Source organism: Schistocerca gregaria, chromosome 5, assembly GCF_023897955.1.
Source record: "Schistocerca gregaria isolate iqSchGreg1 chromosome 5, iqSchGreg1.2, whole genome shotgun sequence".
Lineage (NCBI taxonomy): Eukaryota > Metazoa > Arthropoda > Insecta > Orthoptera > Acrididae > Schistocerca > Schistocerca gregaria.
In genome coordinates this window covers 324,183,307-324,205,827 of record NC_064924.1, presented here as the reverse complement: position 1 = coordinate 324,205,827, position 22,521 = coordinate 324,183,307, and the positions used below count along the sequence as shown (strand labels likewise).

At 41.8% G+C, this 22,521-nt stretch overlaps 1 protein-coding gene across 1 annotated transcript in view; it reads right to left on the bottom strand.

Moving 5' to 3' along the window:
- Window positions 1–22,521, bottom strand: part of LOC126272291 (V-set and transmembrane domain-containing protein 2B-like) — a 656,861-nt gene that overhangs the window by 62,721 nt on the left and 571,619 nt on the right. The window contains exon 5 of the mRNA XM_049975055.1: window positions 10,574–10,787. Within this exon, the coding sequence (XP_049831012.1) occupies window positions 10,574–10,787 (214 nt within the window). The remainder of the gene's footprint in view (window positions 1–10,573; window positions 10,788–22,521) is intronic.

The window sequence follows — 22,521 nt, the reverse complement described above, 5'->3', positions numbered from 1 at the left end:
AAAGGTCAAACAACCGCTACCTACATTATTTGTTCAGCATGAGCGTTGGAGACGACGAGATGCCCCACCAGTAAAACGACGAGATAAACAGTTGTCTGCAGCAGTTCAGTAGAACCTGAGCAACGTGTCTCTATCTACTGGCCGGGTAAAAGTGTTCCATTAAAAATCCCCAGAGCGCTAAACATAAATTCCCATGAGGTGACCTTGCAGACCATGCGTCTGGAGAACCTCTGGAGATAAATTATTGTCGAAAGATGCGTTAAGAAGATATTTCACTGGTAGAGCGACATGAGATGTGGCCCCATATTCGGTGAATACGGTAGTTCTCATCCAGTTGCGCTCTCCAAAGCAGAAACCAGGTGCTGAACTGGGAGGTCATGACAAATTGCAGACAGTACAGTTCACCTGACAGGCCCTTCAGAGAATAACGGACCTAGAATCCACACCACACAGTCACATACCACGAGTGCGATGGTTATTCGTGCGTAACACATGGCAGTTCTGGGTATTCACTACACCCTGTGGTTTAAAATATGTCGCGTCTCTCCAAAGAACATTGCCTGGCCACATACCATCAACTTCCATCCGTGCCAGGAACCGTGAAGTAAATTCCGAACGTTGTTGCGGATCATGTGGTTTACTTTTGTGCAATGTGTGGATCCTCTACAGGTGCAAGAGAAAATTAGACCGGACAACTTCCGTACAGTTGGCCACGGGATAGACAATTCTTGTGACACTGTATGAGCACTATCACTACCCGTGACACATGCTGCATTGTTACTTACAGCAACAATAACCGTGTCAATAACTTCCACATGGAGAGGATGCATTCCTCTTCCAGGTGCCATAGCAAACTCTCCCCTGTTTTAGAATCTGACTGGCTTTTTCTTTAAACCATTTAATGACAACTGGCCTCTCCTCAGACCATTCATTCGGCGATACTCTCAATCTAGCGTTGTACCTGCTGCCGTTTACGAAAAACGCTTTCACTAAGAGTGTATGGTCTCTCTTCTCGACACCCACACTGTTCAGCAATATTATGGCTTGTCAAACGATAGCATGGATTTCATACGTCATACAAACAGTATACACGCCAGATTTGCACCTAATGGCCAAAACTGCATCTAATTTTTCTCCGGTGTAAATCAGTTCCGCTAAAGAATTAGCATATCTGCCAAATTTCGCTGGTATACGATCCTTACAGCCCATACTGAAATTCTCTGATAAGCTGCAATTTGATTGTAGCCACCCGGTTGTTATTATACAAAACATTAAATATATGGGTAGGTTATAATACCCCCCCTCCCCCCTAACCATGGACCTTGCCGTTGGTGGGGAGGCTTGCGTGCCTCAGCGATACAGATACCCGTACCGTAGGTACAACCACAACGGAGGGGTTCTGTTGAGAGGCTAGACAAACGTGTGGTTCCTGAAGAAGGGCAGAAGTCTTTTCAGTAGTTGCAAGGGCAACAGTCTGGATGATTGACTGATCTGGCCTTGTAACAATAATCAAATCGGCGTTGCTGTGCTGGTACTGCGAACGGCTGAAAGCAAGGGGAAACTACGGCCGTAATTTTTCCCGAGGACATGCAGCTTTACTGTATGATTAAATGATGATGGCGTCCTCTTGGGTAAAATATTCCGGAGGTAAAATAGTCCCCCATTCGGATCTCCGGGCGGGGACTACTCAAGAGGATGTCGTTATCAGGAGAAAGAAACCTGGCGTTCTACGGATCGGAGCGTGGAATGTCAGATCCCTTAATCGGGCAGGTAGGTTAGAAAATTTAAAAAGGGAGATGGACAGGTTAAAGTTAGATATAGTAGGAATTAGTGAAGTCTGGTGGCAGGAGGAACAAAACCTCTGGTCAGGTGACTACACAAAATCAAATAGGGGTAATGCAGGAGTAGGTTTAATAATGAATAGGAAAATAGGAACGCGGGTAAGCTACTACAAACAGCATAGTGAACGCATTATTGTGGCCAAGATAGATACGAAGCCCACACCTACTACAGTAGTACAAGTTTATATGCCAACTAGCTCTGCAGATGACGAAGAAATTGAAGAAATGTATGATGAAATAAAAGAAATTATTCAGATAGTAAAGGGAGATGAAAATTTAATAGTCATGGGTGACTGGAATTCGAGAGTAGGAAAAGGAAGAGACGGAAACGTAGCAGGTGGATATGGATTGGGGCTAAGAAATGAAAGAGGGAGCCGCCTGGTAGAATTTTGCACAGAGCACAACTTAGTCATAGGTAACACTTGGTTTAAGAATCATGAAAGAAAGTTGTATACTTGGAAGAACCCTGGAGATACTAAAAGGTATCAAATAGATTATATAATGGTAAGGCAGAGATTTATGAACCAGGTTTTATTTTGTAAGACATTTCCAGGGGCAGATGTGGACTCTGACCACAATCTATTGGTTATGACCTTTAGACTAAAACTGAAGAAACTGCAAAAAGGTGGGAATTTAAGGAGATGGGACATGGATAAACTGAAAGAACCAGAGGTTGTACAGAGTTTCAAGCAGAGCATAAGGGAACAATTGTTAGGAATGGGGGAAATAAATACAATAGAAGAAGAATGGGTACCTTTGAGGGATGAGGTAGTGAAGGCAGCATAGGATCAAGTAGCTAAAAAGACGAGGGCTAGTAGAAATCCTTGGGTAACAGAAGAAATAATGAATTTAATTGATGAAAGGAGAAAATATAAAAATGCAATAAATGAAGCAGGCAAAAAGGAATACAAACGTCTCCAAACAGAGATCAACAGGAAGTGCAAAATAGCTAAGCAGGGATGGCTACAGTACAAATGTAAGGTTGTAGAGGCTTATCTTACTAGGGGTAAGATAGATACTGCCTACAGGAAAATTAAAGAGACCTTTCGAGATAAGAGAACCACTTGTATGAACATCAAGAGCTCAGATGGAAACCCAGCTCTAAGCAAAGAAGGGAAAGCAGAAAGGTGGAAGGAGTATACAAATGGTCTATACCAGGGCGATGTACTTGAGGACAATATTATGGAAATGGAAGAGGATATAGATGAAGATGAAATGGGAGATACGATACTGCGTGAAGAGTTTGACAGAGCACTGAAAGGCCTGAGTCGAAACAAGGCCCCCAGAGTAGACAACATTCCATTGGAACTACTGACGGCCTTGCGAGAGCCAGTCCTGACAAAACTCTACCATCTGGTGAGCAAGATGTATGAAACAGGCGACATAACCTCAGACTTCAAGAAGAATATAATAATTCCAATCCCAAAGAAAGCAGGTGTTGACAGATGTGAAAATTACCGAACAATAAGTTTCATAAGCCATAGCTGCAAAATAGTAACACGAATTCTTTAGAGACGAATGGAAGAACTAGTAGAAGCCGACCTCGGGGAAGATCAGTTTGGATTCTGTAGAAATACTGGAACACGTGAGGCAATACTGACCTTACGACTTATCTTAGAAGAAAGATTAAGGAAAGGCAAACCTACGTCTCTAGCCATTGTAGACTTAGAGAAAGCTTTTGATAATGTTGACTGGAATACTCTCTTTCAAATTATAAAGGTGGCAGGGGTAAAATACAGGGAGCGAAAGGCTATTTGCAAATTTGTACAGAAACCAGATGGCAGTTATAAGAGTCGAGAGGCATGAAAGGGAAGCAGTGGTTGGGAAGGGAGTGAGACAGGGTTGTAGCCTCTCCCCGATGTTATTCAATCTGTATATTGAGCAAGCAATGAAGGAAACAAAAGTAAATTTCGGAGTAGGTATTAAAATCCATGGAGAAGAAATAAAAACTTTGAGGTTCGCTGATGATGGATGTAGGCCTGTGGAACGGCCTGCCATGCCATTTCCACCTGGCGCCTCAGTTGGACCAGCGTTCGTGCTGGACGTGCAGACCGCGTGAGACGACGCTTCATCCAGTACCAAACATGCTCAATGGGGGACAGATCCGGAGATCTTGCTGGCCAGGGTAGTTCACTTACACCTTCTAGAGCACGTTGGGTGGCACGGGATACATGCGGACGTGCACTGTCCTGTTGGAACAGCAAGTTCCCTTGCCGGTCTAGGAATGGTAGAACGATGGGTTCGATGACGGTTTGGATGTACCGTGCACTATTCAGTGTTTCCTCGACGTTCACCAGAGGTGTACGGCCAGTGTAGGAGATCGCTCCCCACGCCATGATGCCGGGTGTTGGCCCTGTGTGCCTCGGTCGTATGCAGTCCTGATTGTGGCGCTCACCTGCACGGCGCCAAACACGCATACGACCATAATTGGCACCAAGGCAGAAGCGACTCTCATCGCTGAAGACGACACGTCTCCATTCGTCCCTCCATTCACGCCTGTCGCGACACCACTGGAGGCGGGCTGCACGATGTTGGGGCGTGAGCGGAAGACGGCCTAACGGTGTGCGGGACCGTAGCCCAGCTTCATGGAGACGGTTGCGAATGGTCCTCGCCGATACCCCAGGAGCAACAGTGACGCCCTCGTTCAAAGTCCGTCAACTGCACATACGGTTCACGTCCACGCTGTCGCGGCATGCTACCAGTGTTAAGGACTGCGATGGTGCTCCGTATGCCACGGCAAACTGGCTGACACTGACGGCGGCGGTGCACAAATGCTGCGCAGCTAGCGCCATTCGACGGCCAACACCACGGTTCCTGGTGTGTCCACTGTGCCGTGAGTGTGATCATTGCTTGTACAGCCCTCTCGCAGTGTCCGGAGCAAGTGTGGTGGGTCTGACACACCGGTGTCAATGTGTTCTTTTTTCCATTTCCAGGAGTGTAGATTAGGAAATGACACACTTAAAGTAGTAAAGGAGTTTTGCTATTTGGGGAGCAAAATAACTGATGATGGTCGAAGTAGAGAGGATATAAAATGTAGACTGGCAATGGCCAGGAAAGCGTTTCTGAAGATGAGAAATTTGTTAACATCGAATATAGATTTAAGTGTCCGGAAGTCTTTTCTGAAAGTATTTGTATGGAGTGTAGTCATCTATGGAAGTGAAACATGGACGATAAATAGTTTGGACAAGAAGAGAATAGAAGCTTTCGAAATGTGGTGCTACAGAAGAATGCTGAAGATTAGATGGGTAGATCACATAACAAATGAGGAAGTATTGAATAGGATTGGGGAGAAGAGAAGTTTGTGGCACAACTTGACAAGAAGAAGGGATCGGTTGGTAGGACATGTTCTGAGGCATCAAGGGATCATCAATTTAATATTGGAGGACAGCGTGGAGGGTAAAAATCGTAGAGGGAGACCAAGAGATGAATACACTAAGCAGATTCAGAAGGATGTAGGTTGCAGTAGGTACTGGGAGATGAAGAAGATGAGGTGCTGATATTTTTATTATTAGAGATGCAAAGACGAGGAATTGCAAAGACGAAGATTATATGGGCTCTTAGTACTTAGTAGTTGATGTATTTGGATTCCAGTCTGGTTGAAGGCAAATTAATATTACGAATGGTGTGGTAAAGGAAAAATGCTAAGGAGATGAGATGCAGGTGGGTGGAGATGGATAGGAATCCAGTTATGTAGCAAAGGAGGGCGTTGATATTTTCATATCGACCGGAAGGTATACAGCGTATTCAGCTGCCCTGCTACTGGCTTGTATGCAACCAGAAACGACTTCAGTTATCATCCCCAAAATTGTCATTTCTCTCACACACTATGAGCAAACTATAAATCGTACAGAAAAATGGTTAAGACATTTTTGTGCAAAATTTAATGTAGTTAAATTTTGTACTGTGGTGAGGTTTCGCTAGAGGCTGTAGTTTTTCAAGAAAAACCTACAAAAGTGACCTCCAACCCCCTTTTTTCCATAACTTGGGAACTATGGCATTGCATGGGATCGTATCCTGGTACAAAAATTAATTGCATTTAACTTTCTACAAGAAGGTCCTCTTCACTTTTTTTTGCAGGTTTAATAGTTAGCACATTCAGAGCGACAGAGTATGAAAGTCTTGTGTATTGTATTTGAAGTTGCTGCAGGCTGTGCAAAACACAGCGATAGAGGAATTGATTCACCCTGTGTAGAGGACTGGAGTCATTCTATATAATAGATTCTACACTCACATCCAAAGCATTACGACCACCTGCTTAATAGCGCGATGTCAACCTTTGGAACACAGTACAGAATCGGTTCCGCATGGCACGATTTCCGTAAGTCCTTGATAGGTGTCCGGAGGAATGCGGCACGAAATGACAGCGTGCAGGTCGGAGTTTTCGTAGACTGTGTGGATGTATTTGGCGCCCGACATCATCACCAGACATAATCAATCGGATTCAGATCAGGCGAATCTGATGACCAAGACATGAACTTAAGTTCAGTATCGTGCTTCTCAAACCATTGTGGCACGCTTCCAGTCTTGTGACAAAAATATTCCTCCTGGTCGAAGAACTGAAGCATTATGGAAGGTGACGGTCTGCAATAATGCTCTCGTTGTCCATGGCTGTCAATTATTACCTCTGGTCTCATGGACGGCCAGGAGAATACCTCTTGTGGAGTAGTGCTACTCCAACAAGTCCGTGGCTCTGTGTATGTGTCGAATCGCCATTCACCCGGATATTCGTGTACCCGGACACAGCCATCTATCTGGTGTAACAACAAACGTGATTCATCTGCCCAGGTCCTTGTGGCAGAGGGGCATACTGTTGGAGAATGATTTCGGGAGTGGCGTTGGGCTGGCGAAATTAGGCATTGAAGGAGTTGTATGAATATCATCAGCTGGTAAGAAATACGTATGAAGAAGGGTAGGTAACTTTGGTAAATGCGGGAAAAGGGTGCATGAATTTTCCCCAAGTTTGAAGTGGCGTCTTTGGCTCAGCTGTTCTCTGCCACATTCCTCGATTGTGCTGATTGTTTTTAGGATGTCCGTCACAACCCGTATAAAAACAATGTGGTAAATATATGATTTGCAAAGGACAAAATCATGTTACCACGCATCCTATGGGCCAACACATCACACACAGCTGGAGGGCTGGCGACATGTTCTATATTTATTTTATATTTCATCGTGCTTTCCAGTTTCTCAGATTTCCACGTGATGGCATTTCCATAATCTCTCCTTAACGATCATCCTGTGACAACTGGTGTACAAAACGCTACAGGGACGAAGGAAAACTAGGGTTTAACGTTCCGTCGACATTGAGATCATTGTAGACAGAGTACAAGCTTCGAATGATTCAAGGATGATGAGGAACATCTGCCTTGCTCTTTCAAAGCTATCATTCCGGAAATGACCAGGATTGCTTTAGGACTATCACGGAAAACCTAAATCCAGATTTTCTGACTCGGATTTGAATCGTTGATCTCCAGAATGCGAGTCCAGTGACCTAACCACTGCACCACCTCGGCTGCTAACTACAAGGAAATCTTAGTAACTTTAGACGATATGGCCAAAGTTAGTAATGTTGCACTTGAACAGCTTCATATACATTCCGTAGACCACTGAACACTGTATGAAGAAGTGAACTTTATGATAATGTTAGTTACTTTCTGCCCGATTTCATTTCCATATGTACCAATGGAAGAAGCGGCTGTTAAATTGTTCAACAGGTTTCCTTGAAAGTAACACTGCCGCTATAATAATAATATACTCTATAATAGTAATTGATAGATACCAAACATTTAAAGACGGCTGTTTCAGAAACATCCTAAGCTGTTATAATACATCTCCTTGCGACTATTGCTTTCGATCTGTACAGGCCATTATCTGATCGAAAAGACAATTACGTTAGAGTCTCCTCATGAGAAAAACTCGTTAAGTCCAAGATACGGCAAAGAATCGTCACCAAAAATGGACTGTGTATCTTTCTGTTATCTTTTTTCTGCGCTTTTTCGTATTTGATGAATAACTTTTAATTTATACATCCGATTTGTGTAACACACACTTTATTCACGATTACTTTCAGCATAATTGATTATCACTTTCATATGTAAGTTATATGACAATATTGTTTTCTTTTATACCAGTAATACTAGATGTCTTGTTTCGTTAGTCTTAAACTAACATCTTAACAAGGGGACGCTTTACGTTAGTAGGTAGTATTTTATTTCCTTTAAGACATGAATCTTTCATCTGGCTTGATGGTGTCCTCTCTTTTTTACTATACTGTGCTGATCTCATTTTATTATGAAGATCTGGATGACGTAATAGACGTCCCTGTAACTACCTTTCCATGTAATTTTAACATTATTCTACAGCGTAACATTTCTGACGCTTCTGTTTCTCCTTTTCGAGATTAAGCATGGCCTACATTTCACTTCCATGTAAATCTGTGCTAATTTGAGGAAATTCTTCTTCATTTCCGATATCAGTAAAATATTCCGCGCTAGTTATGATACCCGGTTCTTTCAAAATATCTTCGGAATCTCCCTTACATAAGGCCAAAACGCGAACCTTAGGCTTGGTATCTGTCGCCCTTGCGTTTATATCCATTTTCCGATATTTCACTTGATTGCTTCATTCTTTCTTCTTTGTGGAAGGTGGATGGCTCAATGATACCATAACTTATTTTTATATTATCGTCAACATGAACTTGTCTTTGTGAAAATATTCCACATACGTTAGTCTCTATGGCGTCTTTTGAAATTGTAAAATATTCCATACTCTCGGATGGAACTGCGACCAGTAAGCTTTATAAATAATATGAGCTTTAGTATATAGTAACAACATTTTTATTTTGCCTACTGGTTGCAAGTTTCGTTAGATAGTACCACCCTCAGGCCATTCTATGGTCAATATATTCCAGGATAGAGCACTATCCTGCGAACGGCAAAGGTCCCGAGTCAGGGTCTCGGTCCGGCACGCAGTTTTAATCAAGCCCATAACACTAACACGCTGTCGACACCTTTGCTTCCCAAATTGGTGTGTCATATACTAGACGTAAAGCTACATTTTTAGGTTTAAAAGGGTGAAAATTGCTGCCAACAGACATAAGAGTATCGTCTACGCAGATATAAGATACTAAATTACGAAATTACGTAATCTAATAGTCAGTAATATAATTAAAAAATACAAGCACAATATTGCATCTGTATGACCAATTTTGCAGTTAGTGTTTGCACTTGGTTTATATCAGTACATAACACCGGTCTGACCCTGGTGTTTTTTTAATCAAGCAAATGTCGTCTTAACAATAACATTACACTGGAAATAACTAAATTTCCTTTACAGACTATGAGGACAAGTTCCTTAAACCAGAACAAGAATATAACATAGTAAACATGGGCTCTAAAATGAATACCTTAAGAGCTACGAGCGCTTGATCATCTTGGGCACTATAAAAACATTACTCTTCTACTGCCAGCTCTTTCCTTTCCATATCTTCGTAGAAGATAGCATGGACAAAAACAAGAAAAAATGTCTGGTTAACATGCTGTCTGAAATGGAAATCTTATGAGCCATGAGCACTTGTTCAGATTTGTTTCTTAGTAGCTTATATGTAGAAGCACTCGTAGCTCTTAAGGGGGGTGGGGGGGGGGGGGGGGTTAGAGACTATATTTACTAGACGTTCTTTTCTTGTTGTGGAGTAATGGATCTGTACTCATAGTCTCTAACGGGAATTTAGTTACAACCAGTATATTAAAAACACAGAATTATTTTTACTGAAAATAAAAGGAACTTCAAGAGGAAGTAGTGAGTCGATGTGGCTGTGAATTTTTATGCAACTTCTAGCTGATGATCTATAGCCACATCTCCATTGTTATGTTTATCCTGGCAGTGTCCATGTGTATGCTTGTGTTCTTGGCGGTGCTTCATCATACCTTCTCCACGCCGTGTTACGACTATAGACGAAAACGTCTACTATTTGTAAAATATTCAACTATCTCTGTAGTTTACACACAGTCAGCTCACAATTGTGATGTTATACACTTCCAAGGTGAGTGATTTCTCGAAGTCCACAGCTGCTAGGAAGGGTTCGTGATTCATCTTAAGTCTGCCTTCCATTACCAGCCATTTATAGTGTCATGATATGACCTTTCCCGAATAGCCATTAGTTAAATGTACAAAACTGTTAACGCTTTAGTGGCCAGTTGTTGACAAACTGCCTATTTGCTTCCTTCTCGGGTTCTTCGGCCCACGTTCGTCTGATTTTCCTGGCGTCTCTCCAGCTCCAATGCCGGCAATGGAGAGTGAAGCTTTGACAATGCCAGCCACTGGTGCTGGCGAAACGTCAGCAAAATCATGAGACGAACGTCGGCCGAAGAACCCGAGACGCGAAGCGAATAGGCAGTTTGTCAGTTACATGTACCATTTTCCTCTGTTAGCTGTAATCAGCGTAAGTCTGCCTTCCATTACTTGCCATTTCTTAGAGTTGTGATATGAACTTTTTCGAATGGCCAGTCCTTATATGTATCATTTGCTCTTATTGGCTGTCATTAGTGATAGTGAGGTGAACGCGCCAGTCCCTGAACGGTACGTGGCCACCCAGTGCACTGGTGGGACTCCATTTCATGCAAATGCAGGCAAGTATGGATGATCAGCCCCAGTTGCCAGGTCGCCAGAAGCACAGCGTGGTTCGTAAGCTTAGACTCTCAACACAGTGTACGTTGCGCGACCTGGCAGCTTACCGGTGACGGTGAGATAGATCCGCAGCACCCTCGGCGGGTGCGTGGCCACCTGACACTCGTAGAGTCCCTGGTCGCGCAGGCGCACGTACTCGATGCGCAGCCGCCAGTTGCCGGGGTAACGGAAGCTGAGCGTGACGCGCTGGTCGGCGCTGTACTCCTGCCGGCCCACCGTCAGCAGCTGCAGCGCGTCGTGGCGCCGGTGCAGCCACGACACCTGCCAGCGGAACACACCAAACTGCGTTACCACCTGTTGACATTTGTCTGCGCTGGGAGCCATTTTGCGCAGTTTCAATGCATTTCCTACAATGTAATGGCTGGGAAACAGGTTCGTGTTAGTCTCGTAAGTTCCTGATACTGTTGTCTGAGACCTTGAAATGGGTAGCCCATTTGGCAATGTGCACAGTCAAGATTAGGCGCTGGCTTCCCATCGGAGAAAATTTCGCTTGTTATCAGGGTCGAATCCTTGTGACGCCTTACTACTGCCTTAGTACTAACACAGACACTATTCACCTTAGCGACGTCTTCAGAAACACAACATGCCCTGAACCCCTGGCCTCAGCTAATAGAAGCAGTAAAAACAGGGTGGATAGGTGTATTTAACTGTTCTTTACTGTTAATGTTAGTTCATTTTAGCAGTTCTAACTACCAAAGTACGAAAACTCCTTGCACTAAAACATCTTCTTTCTATCAAGTCGGTCCTGACATACAGTTCCAAAAATGAAAGAACGAAATTAAACGCACTTTTCACATTTATAACGCAAGCACTGTCTGTAGTATTTCGTTGAGGGTTGTAAGTCAGACCTGTTAATTAAAAAACCGCACTCTCCACTGTTTAGTAAACACATTTAAAAGTACACAGGTTTTTAATTATTCTGATTGCTCCTTCATTTGCCGTCCAGATCATTACCTTTGGGTTCTGAAAGTTTGTGATTACGACTTCGCAGAATGGCCCTCGCCATTTGTACCTCCGAAAGGAAGTCCCAATTCTCATTAAAAATTGCGAAGTCTGATAGATGTCATTCTGCACTTATTGCTGTTTTACTCATAAATCGTGTTCCCCAAAGAACCACTATTGTTCAGTTTAAACGGAAATTGCTAGAGATCCGTGTTCCGTGACCTCTCCTCAAAAATGGTGACCACCGGCTCTTTGCGAATCACGTACGAAACTCCTAACCCATGACCTCATTTCTGACTGGCCGTATAACATTATAGTCAATCATCTTCATATTTTGATCCAATTAAATCCATACTCTCCCACGTTGAACCAATCCTCGTTCCGAAATTAATATTCGTGTAATTAATAAACAACATACTGAAGCCGGACGTGCAAGTTTGCAAGTTTGCAAGTTTGCAAGTTTGAATCCTACCTCTCGCATTGACGTGTGTGATGTTTTTTGGTTAGTTAAGTTGAGGTAGTTCTAAGTTCTAGGGGACTGATGACCTCAGATGTTAAGTTCCATAGTGCTCAGAGCCATTTCAACCAACATACTGAGAAAAATCTCAAGCTCATCCAGCTACTCAATGAATATTTGTGTCGTATGCATAAAACTACACTCAGAGGTCCATATGAAATAATTAATTTACAGTATATCTTACTCTCAGGCTGAACACTCTGAGATACAATGAATTATTGAGTAATTTCTGAGTTTCACCGAAAATAAATTTCATGTAATTTGCCGCTTACCCTATTAAATGTGGTGATTCTCGACTGTTGTTACCATATTTCTACAGTGAAAAGATGTATTTTCGACGATGACATGTAGACATGCCGGAGGATTTTAAAGCCTGACGTGTACTGAAAGAAAAGCTTTTGCAGTACCATTGAAAATAGTCGAAAGGCCAGAACTACTACAGTTAAATAAATAATTTGTACAGTCAACAACGGATATGATGTCTTCCGAAAAATTCTGCATGAATATGAACCCTGACCATGGGAAGTTAATCAGCTATGCATTTGTTGAATAGCCACGATAACAATGCGAGTTTTAAAACTAACTCATTTCTAAGTAAATACCTTTCAAATTTTAACAGCATTTTCCCAGCTAAAAATAGGAAATATAAAATAGTGATGTTTCAAAAGAACTGTAGATAACAAAAGGCATTTAATGTAATGTAGCAAACAGAGAAAATTATAAAACTTTGTAATGAAAAGTATTGGTGTGCGACTGATTTCATATTATGTAAGGTATTTTCTACATTGACATGAGTCATAATAAAATCCAACATCCTTCTATTTACGCCAGTAGTCAATAACTTTGAAAATAAATGAAAACAATATGGAGAATGCTAAAATCAAAATAGGAAAGTATATAAAGGAACACGACGTTATAGTAGTGGTGGACAGTGACCCATTGGTCAATGTTACCAAACAGACAGCAAAAATCTTTTAAAATCGTTTTCAAATTGTAATTGAGCAACTCTGGATGCAGCTTAAAAGGAAAAAGAGTTGGCTGTTAGCGTAAGTGATATTTGTGCCACAAGGATTTCGATATAACACAAAGTTAAAATTAAAGCAATAGCAGCTCTCGGTCGCGAACTGAAGACGTTTTCACCTAGGTTTCGGCAACTTCTAAAAGTGACTTCAACAGAAATAAAACAATTAAATCTGGCATGTCCCGTATAAAATAAATATGAAGCGATAACGCTTTAGTCACAACATATTAAAATAGAAGACATAGAGGCAGCCCACTTAGGGCTGCACCACATGTCAAGCTGCGGTAGCGTCACACTGAGGCGTCCGCATTAGCACTTGCACTCAGGTGAACGTTATACCAAAAGTGCCATCTCGTAGCCGATAAATACAAACCGGCTACTTAACACTGCAAATATAGACATGAAGTAAGAGGCAATATTTTATCTGACAGCAGCAGACATGGTAGAAATTTGTCTACATAAGAGCTTAGAAGTGCAGTTAAAAGACTGAAAAACGCCATTACTCAGTTACACAGGAAGCTGATTAATTCAGCGAATACAAATCTCTATAACATGAAATGTAATCAATATAAACCATTTAATCAACAAACAGCTATGAATCGACCTAGATAAAAGAAATACTTCGGTAACTGCACAAGAGAACACGGAATCCAATATCAAGTAGCGGCTTTATACAGTTGAAGAACCTTTTATTACGTAATTGTTGCTCCTCATTAACAATGAGGCCATAATTTCGAGAAAGATGTTTTAGAATTTTTACTTCTTTGAGAACATCTAATCTACGACCTTTCTTCTTAGTGTGCAAAATGCTGATATCGTGAACAGCTTTAGGCGAGTAATGATTCACTTTTTTCATAATAAGGCCATCAGCTGTGTTACAGTTTGTTTTAAAACTAACTATTTGTCTTAATATGTGCTATTTGGAGTTGTTTTTCTGACTTCGACCTCAGGCCTTCAGCCGTTTGTTATTTGAAGTTGTGTGTGGCCTTCAGCAGAGCAATAATTTCACTTCTTTCATAATAAAACCTTAAGCCATGTTACAATAATTTAAAAAAAAAAAAAGCAAACTTGTTTTAAAAGCAAGGTATTTGTTGAGGTGTGTGCTATTTGGAATTGCTTTCTTGACTCGTAATTTAGGGCTTCAGCCGTTTGTTGTTTGAGTTTATTGTTGGTGGCCTGCGGCCCCAAAATTGTGGATTTTTTTTTTTCCTGTGATGAGGCCTTCAGCCGTCATACAGTCAATTGAGTTTTTTTAAGACACTGTTTTAAAATTTTAATTTCTTTAAATAAATTTTACGTATTTGTTGTGCAACCAGAGTAACTGATTACGGCCCTGTCCACAGTCATAACCTTATCCTGCCCCATCCTGAGAATCCAGCTCTCAAGACGACTAAAAAAAAAAAAAAAATTTAAAACATCTTGCGGTCGTAAGAGTTCGCAGGTTCTGTGTGTTGGGCCGCAGGCGTTTTACCAGATTATGTCAAAGGCTATACTTATTCTAAATTCTACTATTTCCCAATTAATTCGTGAGTATAAATTACTATTCTGCTTGTTTTATTGGCATTTCGGACAGCCGTAGCTGCCTCCTTGTCGAGGGTTATATTTTTAGAGTATTAAAATCTAGAAGTCGTCCCTGCTTAATTGTATAAACAGCTTTAAATGAGCATATTGCTTAAGTTTGTAGTATCGTGGGTTCACGAACTGAGTGTGAAGATGTTATTCAGCTGGATTTCTAGGGCTCCACTGTTTACCCTTTCTTGTAGGCTGAATCATTGTAAGTGCTTACTTGTAGTAGGTGTTCCTTGAAAATGCTCCCAATCTGTAATTATAATTTTGGTTTTCGTTGGTGAAATATTTATACCACTTGTTTAAACCCATCACTCTCTGGCGTGTTATGAAGTGATCTCTTCAACTTTCGGTATTAATTCTTATGCTATTCTGGCTACTGATAAATCTCAAAATGCCTACTGTAGAATTAGACTTTGTCAGACGAATGTCGCCATCTTACTAACACGCCTCGCCTGACTCTCCGAACGAAGTATTGCATTGCGTGTTATTTTATAATCTCACTTGACTGTTAGATCTTCATAGAAATTTCAGCGGCTCTCCGTCTGGTCTGGCCGGTTGTTAATTTGCTTTGCCCCGTGGACCCGGCCATCGTTTCCCGGGTATTAGCGTGGACAAACTACCTGACTGCAACGCCACTGTGGCATCGTACTGAGCCTTGGCCAACTGAGCAAGTTGCTTAAACATTCCATTATTGTTGCACCTTATTTGTTGTTGTTAACTTTACTCACGGATATATCTACCAACCATATAACTTAGCTTTTCCTCTTCTTTTTAAAAATAAAAAATAAGGGGCAACTGACTTAAACTAAGTTCTGAATTTTGTTTGCTTTTACATTCGCCCTTCACAACTGTACACAGTTTTGAAATTGAAGCAGAGGCTTCAACCATTTATGAGAAATAATCCAGACAATTCTAGTAAGATTTTCATGCAATATGGCTACTCAAGTTTCTCATATGAGCGGAAATCAACAACCAAATCAATAATGATAGAATTTTAAGCCAAACGTACGTGTGGTAGGTGTTATGCAATAGTTCGTCGGTGTCACCTCACTGACTCTCTATGCTGCAGTGGTATACCTTGTCACATTTTTCTGCATGTTTCGTTAAGTTAAGTGCTGTACTTGTTTAAACTTCAAATGATGCTATTGTTGTTAGGTCCTTGCGTCCGTCATTCTACCCCACAGTAGGCTGAATACTAATGCGGTTTGGTAAACGAATGCAATGCGTTCTCAGGCCACAGGAAAGTTTCGTGTTAAATCGATCGTGAAGTTACTTTTCCACTAAATTCAAGTTTCTCATATGAGCGGAAAGCAACAACCAAACAAATAGTGATAGAATTTTAAGCCAAACATACGTGTGGTCGGTGTTATGCAAACAGATTAGGGATTTATGTCTAATGTTAGAAGTATAACCAGGCTCTACTATTCCTTCTACACATTTCCGCTTATACGTATTGTTTACCTGCATTTACGAGGCCTGGTCAGGCTAGCCACCAAGGCGCAAGTCTGATTAGTATGCTGCGGAGGTGATACATAGACGAGGCTCCTTTTTACGTACCGAATGACGAGGTTCATTCTACAGCGCACGCTCGCTTTCTTGAAGCGCTACCTCACACTTATATTGCAACAGTATCGCACACGGTTGATCTTACGTAGTTTCGGTTTATTTAATCTGAAACTACTGTTTCATATTTACACTAATTATGGTAATCAATTATACAAATTTTTCTCTCTGTATGTGAAGGTTAATTTCAGGAACCAAAGTATAAATTTTCCGACGGCTTTGACTAATGGTCCGACTGATTCATTAGAAAGGTTTATGTGTACGATGTATCACCGCTGCGCCACCTAAGTCGTTCGCCGTAGGTACTCAGCGCTACTCGTGCGAAGCGGCGGGGTGTTGACAGTTACTTTCAAGGCCCTGATTTGAAAACCGCTTCTCAGGCAGGTCACACACCTCTCCGATTCTGTTACGGCTCGCACCTCACTGTCTACGATGTTCCCGCACTATACTAATCAAAAATTAGTTTCTTCAGATGATATTTGCATATTTGCAGTCATCCTGTTGCAGCTACGTTTTCTAAGGCTATGCAGCCCAAGAAATCTGTATTTTGTAATGTAACCAAGTAACAATTTCCTTCAAAATATTATCTATTCTCTCATTTCATTTTTACACCGGACTATAGACTCCGTTACTCTCTTCTTCTCACATGTACGACACGAAACTCGGCAGGCATAGGGATGTAAAATTAACATTATTACCATAGATCGCTACATTATGGGCTGAATGATTGTATAAGACTAAAGCTTCTGCGTGAAAGCCGATAGCGTACTTGTCTACATCTTCGTGCTTAATGAGGGATTCATTGTGGGAGTTTCAGAGGTATGAGGATGACGCAACACGATATATTGGGCCATATAGTGGAGAATCATTCTTCGAGAGCGTCATTGCGACGCAGCGGCATCAAATTTACTATACCGGTTCGTGCAGAAACTAAAATATGCAGATCGTATTAACCATAGAAGCTCTCAGTCAAATCCTTATTGTTTTGGATTGTTCCTGAAGAATAGTGGTGGATGAACTATCTCTACAAGCGACGGGCACACTGTCTTTCGAAATGGTTTACGGTAACAATATGTTAGTTACGTCGCTTATTGATTTATAGTTAGTGCATGTCGTTAAACTTCATGACTATCTCAATGCAGTTTCAGTTTGAGCATTTTTCCTGTGTATAACTTTATTTTAGTTTCTACTTTGCTTCAGGACACAGTCTGTCCTTTGTGTCTTTGCATTGTGCACCCAATATTGATCGATTTGTGTGTTTTCCCACAATCACGGCAGCAGCAGCGATTTATAGGCATGGAATGCAAAATACACTAAATTAGTAGGAGGTCGGAGACACAAAGGTCGATAAGTAACAGACAGTCATCTGGAAGTTTAGAGTACTGGTCCACAGAGAACCTAAGAAGGTCTGATGAACCTTTAGAATGTCTTAGATGTAGAGCCCATCCAACAAATCAAATTATTTTAAACTCTGTATGGTAGTGCAGTTTCGTTTTTACCATTAGAATCAGCCTGGATAGCTGCAGGTGGCCAAAGGGATCCACGCGCCCCGATAGTAAGCCTCTGTACCGTTTGGGAGTGACGTAGCAGATGTGCAGTTCCCCTGTTTAATTTTCTGAAGGCAGTTTACATTTACTGAAGTATTCGTTGGTGGTAAGAGAGATTCACGGCTTCAACATTTATGTGTAAGTACGGTAACGACGGATTGCCCATTATTAAATTTCTCGTGAGATCTGCCATAGCACCAGCGTCCTATAGTATTACTGCTGATTATGTGGACGCTCTTCTCCGTCAGAATGTGGTACTCACATACGATAATTGTTCATTACAGCTGGGAGATGTCATACATTAGTTGGCAGTTAATTTTTTTTTTATTCCACAATACATTCACGAGTGATTTATTAGAAAAACGTTTCTTGAGCTCTTATAATTCCCCTTATCGAAGACCACTCCTATCTTCCATACATAACTGACCACAACAGTTGACGCTAGAGGAAGTGTGTCGTCCTTAGTTTACGTCTGACAGAAAACCGCATTACAAAATGGCCTTTCCAAAGTCGATTTCCGTAATTTATTTCTGAAATGGCCTGACCTAAGTATCTCTCTCTCTCTGTGTGTGTGTGTGTGTGTATGTGTGTGTGTGTGTGTGTTTGTTTGTTTGTGGGTTGGGGGCGCTGAACGACGAGGTTCCTCAGTGACGTTCCCTCTACCGAAGGCTTTCTATTATGTCTGTGTTATCATCTGCCGTACTGTCATTCTATGGCATTTGTCGATGGTATTATCAGGCCTCCAATGTCCATAATGTGTCTCGTATTATGAAGACATGCGTCGTACATGTCTTCATAATACGAGGAACGTTATGAACATACACTGGACAGACAAAAACATTATTTCTCTATTAGACGCTATAAATCGTAAATTCATTAGTGAATAAATCAACAGTCGATCTCATGCAGCGGTGAGTTGCCCGTATTCTACCGCTGCAATAAATTTCCTGCCTCTTGTACTTCCCAACATTTAGTGAGGCCAGAGGGAACTTTGGGCAACTTCGAATTATACTATCAGCTAAGAGAGACGCGTTTCGAGGAACAGGTCGTCTGAAGGCAGCTCTGATTTTCTTGTTGTTCTCACATAACTTCTTGTGTAGGTGGCAGAGAGAGTTACTTTTAAAAATTAAGTGTTAACATTATTTTTTATTTATGGATGAATTGCATGAAGCTGTAACTGTATATGTAAATGGGAATCATCTCTTAAATGAATATTGTTACACATAAAATATGTCTCAGCTAACAGTGAATACTCTCTATCTCTCTCTCTCTCTCTCTCTCTCTCTCTCTCTCTCTCTTCCTTGCCCCCCCCCCTCTCCCCACCTCTCTCACTCTCTCATCCGAACAGGCCTCGGAAGGCTCAGTGGTACCTCAACGGGTCTTGTCATCCTCAGCCGTTAGACGTCACTGGATACGTATGTAGAGGAGGCTGTGGTCGGCACACTATGTAAAGGAGCATGTGGTCATCACACCACTCTCCTGACCGCTGTCAGCTTTCGTGATCAGAGCCGCTACTCCTCAGCCGAGGAGCTCCTCAATCCGCCTCACATGGACTAAGTGCATCCAAAAAGCCAACAGCGTTCGGTAGACACGATGGTGAACCATCCACGTGCTACCCCACACTAACAGCGCTTAACTTCGGTGATATGACGGGAGCCACCGTTAGCACTGCGGCAAGGCCGGTGGCTAACAATGAAGAGGGATGCTGAAAATAAAAACGAAGATGCAAATGGAGATACAAAAATGTTGAGCCAGAGTAAACCGTTTTCCAACGAACTTGAAAATGGTTCGGAAGAGCATATTCTTACATTTGAAGGTATGATATTCGGTTCAAGAATGTCGGAGTACGAAAACTGGTGCTCGACATTGCAGAACGAATAAATTGCACAATAAATTCCACTCAGTGAAAACTGCGTCAGTCAAAATTGGGCTAACGGAGTCCATCCAAGATATAGCGCCAAATACGAAGGAAATTATGGAAACTTCAAGCAAAAAGTCAAGGCCTAGTCAAGAATCTTGTGAGATGGCGAAGAGCCCCGGGAATAAAAGCTAAGCGATGTATAGGAGAATAAACTTAGAATTACTGCTCCACCTGTGAAATGATAGTGTTGTGGAGACTCTGCGAAAGAGAAATAGTATACTGAACTGTACGACGAAGAGCGAATGGATGAAATAATGATATGCATGGAATGCTTAATGCAGATTCACGCAGAGGAGTGAAAAAGTTCCATCCGAATGCCTGATGTAAGAATTAAAATGGGGAAGATTTCCTTAAACTTACATTAGTGCATATAATCAACCTCAAGGATGTACTTTGAAAAGGTGGTACTATTTATACACTGATTTGTACTAACTGAGAAAACGTAATCTTAATTTGTACCAGTTGCAGAAGGTTAGTAAATTAAGTGTAGTGTGAGTCTGTGTGTGTGTGTGCGTGCGAGCGTGGGTGCGTGTGTGTGTGTGTGTGTGTGCTTGTGTGTGTGTGTGTGTGTGTGTTTGTGTGTGTGCGCCTGTGTGTGTGTTTCTCTCTGGATTTCGATTCTTTAAATCAGATAACAAGAACTAGATACTGCAGGGAGAGTGGCACTGTTTAAACAACATCGTAACTTACTGTTTAGATTATAATAAATAATATTTCAGAAGCTGTACGATTTGGGTAATTTTACCCTCCTGAAGTTGCCGAACTGCGACTGTTCAAGACCTAAAATTAATGTATTGCTGTTCACGATATGAAACCAGTTCACAACACGCTTCACCGACGTTTTTAGCGTGTATTAGACACACAGCATTCTAGAAGAAAGTAAACTGAATAATGACTTGTTGACTAAGAGGATTCCGCTTGCGATCGATATATCTCATACATCCGTAGTAGAATAACAGATAACAGAACGTACCTGTGACAAATGCACAAGGCACTTTGAATGCCACAGTTGTCTCATCTAGTCATAACAGGAAACTTTTAGGCTGGTGGTTTTGTGTGACTCCAGCACCTGTTCCAGAGATAAGCGTCCTCGGAAGTCTCGCAGAGCGACCGGCGCAAATGTGGATCCGGGTTTCGTTTGAGCAGCTCGCCATGTCGCGGAAAGCCGGTAACGACTTTTTAACGAACACGCTTTCCTGCGGTGACCGGAAAAAGGAGACGTCTTTTTGCACCGGACCGTTAGCTGCGACGGGAAGGCAACAGCCCGGCTTCCGCATCCGTCTTCAGCTGGGGCGGCCGTCGCGAAACGAGGACACTGGGGAAGAAGCAGTGGCTGGCGCTCCGGTTGTGGAAGGCAGGAGAGGAATCTATAGCATCGCTCCCAGGAGGCATTCCCTCTACACATGGTACAAGTAATTGCCTATGACATCAACCGGGGAGCAGGCTGTACTTCCACACCCTTCACTGACTTGTACAGTTGAACGATGTTATCCACTATGGACCACAGATTAGTGTTACACCTTGTCAATGAGAATCGGTATGAAATCCAACAGTTACTGCCGAACATGCTACAGGTCAAACAACACAGATACTTGTTAGCAGCTGATATTCGTTTCGTGTGGTCCAATTATTATGAGGTTTGCCCCTTAAAAAATTATATACATAGTGTCGTGAGTCTAAATGACTGTCGTCACCGTATAACTGCTTAGCGAACCTTAGTGGGAGTTAAGGGAGACGACCAAGAGTGAAGAAAAAATGGTTCATAGCCCAACTAATGATAAGAGACGTCTCAAAAAGCAACTTCTTACATGTCTGGTACTTCATCGTTCCTACGTTTTATTTCCTTATTTGTTTATTTATTGATTACTTAACCTGACCAGATTAGCGTCTTCACACCTTCTCTTACAGTTTACTATGCCTCTTAAACCGATTACTTACCAGTGTACTGTTTGCAGTCGTGTTCAGATGACCAGCCATCACTGTGCTACAAATCAGTGGTGTGTTGAACAGTTTGCCTGTGGCTCACCGGATGTTCCATAAAACCGCGTCACCTTGAGTCCGTCATTTATGCATAAAAGTGACACAGAGTGACGGAACAACAAATTCCAGTGGTTAGAACAAACAGCAATAGTGGAATCATGGTATTAGTGGTGGAACTCTTTTGAAATGCGTCATTATTAGTGCTGCCTCTGAACTTTTAGTTTTTGTGCATTATAAATTTGTATAGTATCTTTTCAGTCATGGACAATTATATTAATACTGGTTTCATATTATTCACGTCTTACTGACTTTTGCGTCGCAAAGGAATTACACAAACTCTTTACCAGGGGGCATCGATTTCATAAAAAAGGAAAGATCGGGAAAAGTTGAAAATTTGTGCCGGACCGAAAGCCGAATCCGGATTTGCTGTTTACTAGGCTGAGGCGTTGACTATTGTGTCATGTGGTCAGAGTGGTCACAGTATCAGCACGGACTACCCTAGAAAGCCCCCTGTCAGACCATAGAAACGTCCTTAAAGTACGTATTCGTTGGTGACACACTGTGGTTATTTCACATATAATTTGAGCCCAAATACTATTAAAAATGTTGAGTTTGTTTTGCAAAGTTTAGCAGATTCATGGTAGATGACGCATTTATATGTTCATTACTATTAGCAACACTAACACTTAGTGCCTCTCACTTCACTTACTCGAGTACTTAACATTACCGAGGCGCGGGATTAGCCGAGTGGTCTAGGGCGCTGCGGTCATGGACTGTGCGGTTGGTCCCGGCGGAGGTTCGAGTCCTCCCTCGGGCATGCGTGTGTGTGTTTGTCCTTAGGATAATTCAGGTTACGTATTATGTAAGCTTAGAAGTTAAGTCCCATAAGATTTCACACACATTTAACATTACCGTATTTTATAATTCTGCATTTA